At 42.4% G+C, this 8,008-nt stretch overlaps 1 protein-coding gene across 1 annotated transcript in view; it reads left to right on the forward strand.

Moving 5' to 3' along the window:
• The window catches only part of reep5 (receptor accessory protein 5), a 32,185-nt gene extending 25,835 nt beyond the window's left edge, over window positions 1-6,350 (forward strand). Inside the window, exons 4-5 of the mRNA XM_070864277.1 lie at window positions 3,732-3,900; window positions 5,987-6,350. Of these exons, the coding sequence (XP_070720378.1) occupies window positions 3,732-3,900; window positions 5,987-6,036 (219 nt within the window). The 3' untranslated portion in view covers window positions 6,037-6,350. The remainder of the gene's footprint in view (window positions 1-3,731; window positions 3,901-5,986) is intronic.
• Window positions 6,351-8,008: the final 1,658 nt, after the last annotated feature.

Genomic DNA, 8,008 nt, shown 5'->3' on the forward strand with positions numbered 1-8,008 from the left:
CAATTATTAAGGATGAAATAACAGCGCATTTAGAAAGCAATGACCAGATCGGTTCAAATCAGCATGGATTTATGAAAGAGAAATCATGCTTGACAAATCTTCTGGAATTTTTTGAGGATGTAACTAGTAGAGTGGACAAGGGAGAAGAGTGGATGTGGTGTATTTGGATTTCAAAAGGCTTTTGACAAGGTCCCACACAAGAGATTGGTGTGCAAAATTAAAGCACATGGTATTGGGTAATGTATTGACGTGGATAGAGAACTGGTTGGCAGACAGGAAGCAGAGAGTCGGGATAAATGGGTCCTTTTCAGAATGGCAGGCAGTGACTAGTGGGGTGCTGCAGGGCTCAGTGCTGGGATCCCAGCTATTTACAAATACACATTAATGATTTGGATGAGGGAATTGAGTGTAATATCTCCAAGTTTGCAGATGACACTAAACTGGGTGGCGGTGTGAGCTGTGAGGAGGACGCTAAGAGGCTGCAGGGTGACTTGGACAGGTTAGTTGAGTGGGCAAATGCATGGCAGATGCAGCATAATGTGGATAAATGTGAGGTGTTATCCACTTTGGTGGCAAAAACACGAAGGCAGAATATTATCTGAATAGCGGCAGATTAGGAAAAGCGGAGGTGCAACGAGACCTGGGTGTCATGGTACATCAGTCATTGAAAGTTGGCATGCAGGTACAGCAGGCAGTGAAGAAGGCAAATGGCATGTTGGCCTTCATAGCTAGGGGATTTGTGTATAGGAGCAGGGAGGTCTTACTGCAGTTGTTCAGGGCCTTAGTGAGGCCTCACCTGGAATAGTGTGTTCAGTTTTGGTCTCCTAATCTGAGGAAGGATGTTCTTGCTATTGAGGGTGTGCAACGAAGGTTCACCAGACTGATTCCCGGGATGGCTGGACTGATATATGAGGAGAGACTGGATCGACTGCGCCTTTATTCACTGGAGTTTAGAAGGATGAGAGGGGATCTCATAGAAACATATAAAATTTTGACGGGACTGGACAGGTTAGATGCAGGAAGAATGCTCCCGATGTTGGGGAAGTCCAGAACCAGGAGACACAGTCTAAGGATAAGAGGTAAGCCACTTAGGACTGAGATGAGGAGAAACTTCTTCACTGAGTTGTTAACCTGTGGAATTCCCTGCTGCAGAGTGTTGTTGATGCCAGTTCATTGGATATATTCAAGAGGGAGTTAGATATGGCCCTTACGGCTAAAGGGATCAAGGGGTATGGAGAGAAAGCAGAAAGGGGTACTGAGGTGAACCATGATCTTATCGAATGGTGGTGCAGGCTCGATGGGCCGAATGGCCCACTCCTGCACCTATTTTCTATGTTTCTAACTCTTGATCATAGAATCATAGAAATTTACAGCACGGAAGGAGGCCATTTCGGCCCATTGTGTCCATGCCGGCCAACAAGAAACTCTAGCCCAATCCCACTTTCCAGCTCTAGGTCCGTAGCCCTGCAGGTTACAACACTTCAAGTGCACATCCAAGTACTTTTTAAACATGGTGAGGGTTTCTGTCTCTACCTCCCTTTCAGGCAATGAGTTCCAGACCCCCACAACCCTCTGGGTGAAAAAAATTCCCCTCAAATCCCCTCTAAGCCTTCTACCAATTACTTTAAATTTATGCCCCCAAGTTGTGGACCCCTCTGCTAAGGGAAGCAGGCCCTTTCTATCCACAATATCTAGGCCCCTCATAATTTTATACACTTCAATGAGGTCTCCCCTCAGCCTCCTCTGTTCCAAGGAATACAAACCAGCCTATGCAATTTGTCCTCATAGCTAAGATTCTCCACTCCACGTCCTCTAATGTAGCTTAGCAAGCCATTCAGTGTAAAACAATTGCTGGGAAGCTGACCACTGCTTTGAGTAATTGTAATAAATGCATTCTTATTAACGTTGATCATGGACTGAGAACAAATATTAAAGTTTGGTGTGGGAAATGTAAGATTCTATAGTTCTATGATAATTATCTTCAGGCTGCATTCCTACTGTTAAGATAGTAATTTGAGTTTAGTGTAAGTCAGGAATATTTTGGGGGAGGAAAAATAGGTAAACATCTCCACAAAATTCAGTTTTCCTATGTCTATCTTCCAGCTAACAGATTATTCTTGGCAAAAGTCTCTTGTGCTGATTGGGGTACAGTAGCATAGTAGTTATGTTACTGGACTAGTAGTCTGGAGACGCAAGCTCAAATCCTACTACGACAGCTGTGGAATTTAAATTCAGTTAACTAAGTCTGGAATAAAACGCTTGTATCAGTAAGGTTGACCATGAAATTACTGGATTGTCAGAAAAACCTAACTGGTTCACTTGGGGAAGGAACTCTGCGGTCCATACCTGGGCTGGCCTATATGTGACTCCAGACTCACAGCAATGTGGTTGACTCTTAACTACCCTCTGCAATGGCCTAGCAAACCACTCAGTTGTACTGAACCGCTACAACAAAGTCAGCACTGTGGGGTACCTTCACCACATGGACCACCACCTCAAGGGCAATTAAGGATGGGCAATCAATGCTGGCTTTGCCAGCGACGCCCACATCCTGTGAACTAATACATAAAAATTCAGCAGGAACGAGAGGGACATGGGCTACTATAAAAATTGCTAAAAGGTTGCAATATTCCATTTCAAAATGTTTTGAAAATTTCTGATGTCAGGCACTGTTAATAGAAAAAGCTATTCTAAAAGTGACGACATGTACCTGCAGTGCCAATTACTCTTGTAGATGTAGATAATGACGAATTTCATTGTAAACCAGTAATCAGGTGGAACAGCAGGAGTTGATCTGGCAAGCAGATCATCCTGAACATACACATTGTGGTCACCTAGGCTCGGCAACAGCCTGTTGGCACCATAAACTCATGACAGAGAAGCAGAATAACAATGTCTAACTTCAGACGGCAAAGTGTTGCCTTCCCACAATGCTGAAAGAGCCCTCTGTCCAAAACCCTAAGCAGAAACTTTGGGGTAAATTTATCAATTTAGAATAGTGTTGTGCTCTGACAGGAAGTCGGGATATACGAAGGAGAATAAATAATTTGCAGAAGTGAAAACCAGCATATTTTGAAGAAGCAAAGCCCATAGTGAGTAGTAGTTCAGGTCCTGGTGGAGAGGGAATGTTTATCTTGCCTCAGCTTGCACGCCTGACCCAAATGATAATGTCTGTGGCTAGAAGGGAGGCTCCACCACCACACTCCCTCTCTTGCTGAGATGAAAATTGCAGATCCCTGCTGAGATAATTTTCATGCTTTTTCTGCTCGCTCTTCATTTCCCTCTTTTTCCTCTAACTGTTTCTCCATCCCCTTCACCCCCAATTTATCTCCCTCTTTTCAAACCCATTAAAGGCTAGCTACAATGTATCCTTTGATTTTAAAATAAAATGTATAAAAATCTGTTTTCACGTCGTGCTTCTGACTACCTGATCTACAGTACCATTTCCTGCTTTAAGACAGATGTAGACTACAATTATTTTTTCACATGATATGATGGGATAATCAGTTGGAGAGGCCAGTGATGAAAAACTTTCTACATGTTTACCATCAACAAATATTCAGAACTTTGCTGTTATTGTTACATAGTAAATAAAAACTATCAATGTCCTACATGATGACATTTGAAGCAACAATTGATATACAACCAAATCTAATGCAGTAGCAGTACCATTGTAGACAAATGGAGGATCTCAGTTATTTTAATACGTCTCTTTATCTGAAAATTTTTAGTGTGCATTTCTGGTTTGGTGCATGGCTCCCATCTCTTCGAATGGTTCTCAACTGATCTACAAGCGTTTCATCCGCCCTTTCTTTCTGAAGCATGAGGCTAAAATGGATGAGGTTATGAAGAATCTTGGTGACCGGGCCTCAGAAGCTGCAGATAGCCTTAGAGAAAATGGTAAGTTAAATCACGCATTGCATTATTTATGTGTAGTAGATTCACAATATAAATTGCGTGTTGGGGCCTGTCAAGCAGATCTGTTGATCTACAAAACTTTCAAATATGTTGTCTGAGTGATGGGGTACAATTTTGTGTTTGTAGTTCTTGCAGAGTGAGTACCCTAACTCAGCCATGCTCGAAAGCAAGGAGGAAAAATTGCTGGGAGAGCCTCTCAGTAGTGCTCTGTCTCATCCTGAGTGGGCTGGATCAAGAGCAACATTAGCAATGGCTTAGGAGCAGGTTGGCTGAGGTTACAAACCAGTTACTCTTGCTTTTGTAATTGGTGGGGAAGGGGGCTGGTGGGAAACAATAATTTAGCTAGGGAATAGTTGTAAGGCCCAAGGTGACCCAAAGAGAAAGATTTAACAAAGAAGAATTGAGCCTATTTACACCCCTTCCCCCCCCCCCCCCCCCCCCCCCCCCGGCCCATCTTTCCCTTTCAAGCCCCACTCCAGAAACTTGTACACACAATGTAGGCTGGCAGTTCAATGTAGCAATGATAGCATGCAGCACTGGCGGAGATCTGTCTTTTGGATGAGATGTTAAACTGAGGCCTTGTCTACTGTCTTCAGGTGGATGTAAAAGTACATGTGGCATTATTTGAAGAAAAGAAGGGAAGTTCTCCTGGTGTCCTGGCCAATATCACTAAAACAGATTATCTGGTCATATATAAATCAGTGGGCTAGAATTTCCCCAAAGCCTGCCAGAGCCCAGTTGCCGCCCAAAAAACCGCTACGGCTGGGAAGATTATCGCCGGCGAAAACGTCCCGAAAATTTTTTTAAAATCTGCCCAGCGAAAAATATGGGCCTTGTACCCTCAATCTGGGTAGAAAAGTACAATTTCGGCTAGATTGGGCGGTGCCTAAAGAAAATGGCCAAAAATATTTTAAAAATCTATAAAAATTTAGCCCGTGGCTGCAGGTTGGGCCCAACACCAAAATAAGAATAAAAATAATTTTTCAAAAAACCTAACTAAAAAATCCCGAAAGACATTCCCAAGACACTTTTTTAAATTAAATCACCCCAACAGATTTTTAAAATAAATGTTTTTTTTTTAAAAACAAATCACTTACCTTTTTTGTTGCAGACCTACCGCCCAGCTCCGCTGATCCTCATGGGCGTTTAAAAATGTTTTTTTTTTATATACTTACCTATGGGTCCCCACTCAGCCAAAGATCGAGCCAGGGCAATCTGTGGACATTGCACGCCAGCGGTCTGCTCCCCAGTGGTATTTCAAAATTGCCGCTATGCCTCAGCCAGGGAATTTTTCACCGACCTGGTTCTCGCCCAGAACAGCCAACATCGCCGAGAAATCAGGCGGTGAAACAGTGCAAATTCTAGCCCCAAGTTCTTTCTATTTTTTTTAGTCTTTTGGTCCAGATATGCCACATTGGATTCTTGTTTTGTTGTATTCTGGTTTGACTCCAAGGAATTGCAGGAGTCATCTAGAGTTAACTCTCTCCCTGTGTGTGGGTAATTTCCATAACTGTGTGTGATGCCGCCCCAAGGAGGCTGAGCTTGGAATATTGAATAGTGGGCACATGGTTACATGACAATTTATACTGGAGTTCCAACACACTGTGCTGTATCTCTGCTTAAAAAGTTAATTTTCAAAGATAGCTAGTTAAGGCACTGAGCAGCTGAGCTAGGAAGTGACTAATTTGATCCTTAGTTGATGCTGCGTTAATCAGCTTCTGATTATTATTCAGTGATGCATGCTGGAAAGTGCATGTTGGGTCAGGATGAGATCGGACTCTAGTGTCGTGCCAGAATGCTGGAATAGCCTGTCAACATTTACTCTTTAGGCTCCCACTTGGAAGATATTGGGGCTTCCTGGTGTCCCCACATAGAACCAATGCCTCAGAAGGTGCGAGGGAAGAACATTAACAAAAACAATGTATAAACATTTTAATTAGCAAACTGGTGTTATTGGAAGCATTGATCTGTGGCATAAGGATTTTTAAAGTGTTTGGTCTGGTTTAGTGGAATAAAAAGGAATATTTGAAAATACAGTCCATGTTTATGTATATTTGTGTCTTTCCAGCCAAGAAAGCAACAGCAAACATAATCTTTGAAGAGAAGAAGAGCACTTAAATAATGCCTGAGAAAGCTTGCTTTTATCCTCTGCTCCGTGGGAACCAGAGTGTTAAGATGTTGCCTTTGGAAAGTTTTTTAATGCACACTTTAAATGTGTTTCTTATAATCTATATACTCAATTTTACCAAAATCAAGTGGAAAAAATATGATATTCAAATGTCATGTAATATTACAATCAGTGTTTAATTCCTTGTTGCAAACATTTCATGGATTATTGCCAATGATGCAGGTTCATTTCTGAGAGTGGCATTTTTCTGGTATGTCTTGTCCTTTTATCGTCTGGTAAGTGTCCAATAAACTTCTAAAGTTAACTCTTGTCACTTTTATTTTTGAACGGTTGATTCCAATATCTTGGATGAGTGTTACTTATTACATTCGTAGACTAGAATATCATTGAGAAGATGCAGTTTCTGTAGCATTGCTCACATACAAATTTATTTATTAAATATTTATTTATGTTAATAACATGAGCTGGTACTGTGAGCTGCAGGACCCAAATGTTGCTTGATACTGAGATCAGATTTGCACAGGGAGAGAGGCTGCTCATGCATCGCGACAAAAACACCTCATTTTCTTATGGAACCAGGTACTTGGCCTTCCACACTCTTGCATCAGTAACCTTTTTTTAAAAGGTCATAAATTAGGCTGTTTCTCAGCTACAGGTGTGGTTAAAACAATTGCTTTTCTCAACGATTTATAGGTGGTTTTATCAAGGCCAGGCCAACATTGCCTATTATCTTAGAATCATAGACATTTACAGCACGGAAGGAGGCCACTTCAGCCCATCGTGTCCACACCGGCTGACCAAGAGCTATCCAGCTTAATCTCACTTTGCAGCTCTTGGTCCATAGCCATGTAGGTTATGGCACTTTAAGTGCACATCTAAGTATTTTTTAAATGTGGTGAGGGTTTCTGCCTCTCCCACCTTTTCAGGCAGTGAGTTCCAGACCCCCACCCCGCTCTGGGTAAAGACATTTCCCCTCATATCTCCTCTCTATCTCCCTCAATTACTTTAAATCTATGCCCCCTGGTTGTTGACCCCTCTGCCAAGGGAAATAGGTCCTTCCTATCGACTCTATCCAGGCCCGTCATAATGTTATACACCTCAATCAGATCTCCCCTTAGCCTCCCTCATGTGTTCCAAAGAAAACAAACCCAGAATCTCCAATGTTTCCTCATAGCCAAAATTCTCCAGTCGAGTCAACATTCTTGTAAATCTCCTCTACACCCTTTCCAGTGCAATCGCATCTTTCCTGTAATGTGCTGACCAGAACTGCACACAGTATGTCAGCTGCGGCCTGACCAGTGTTTTATACAGTTCAAGCATAAAGTCCTTGCTCTTGCCTTTATAAGTCGAGGCATAGAATAAAAGTATTCCATATGCCTTCTTAACCACCTTATCTGCCTGTCCTGCTACCTTCAGGGATCTGTGGACCTGCACTCCAAGGTCCCTTTGTTTCTCTACACTTTTCAGTGTCATACCATTTAATGTGTATTCCCTTGCCTTGTTAGACCTCCCCAGATGCAATACCTCACACTTATCCGGATTGAATTCCATTTGCCACTGTTCTGCCCACCTGACCAGTTCATTAATATCTTCCTGCAGTTCGCAGCTTTCTTCTTCATTATCAACCACACAGCTTACTTTTGTATCAAATGCAAACTTCTTAATCATACCCCCTACATTCAAGTCTAAATCATTGATATATACCACAAAAAGCAAGGGATCCAGCACTGAGCCCTCCGAAACCTCAATCAACCATTACCCTTTGCTTCCTGCCTCTGAGCCAGTTTTGGATCCAACTTGCCACTTTGCCCTGGATCCCATGGGCTTTTACCTTCGTGACCAGTCTGCCATGTGGGACCTTATCAGAAGCTTTGCTAAAATCCATATACACTACATCATATGTACTGCCCTCATCGACCCTCCTGGTTACCCTTGAAAATTTCAATCAAGTTAGTCAGACAC

Source organism: Pristiophorus japonicus, chromosome 1 (assembly GCF_044704955.1).
Source record: "Pristiophorus japonicus isolate sPriJap1 chromosome 1, sPriJap1.hap1, whole genome shotgun sequence".
NCBI classification, from domain to species: domain Eukaryota; kingdom Metazoa; phylum Chordata; class Chondrichthyes; family Pristiophoridae; genus Pristiophorus; species Pristiophorus japonicus.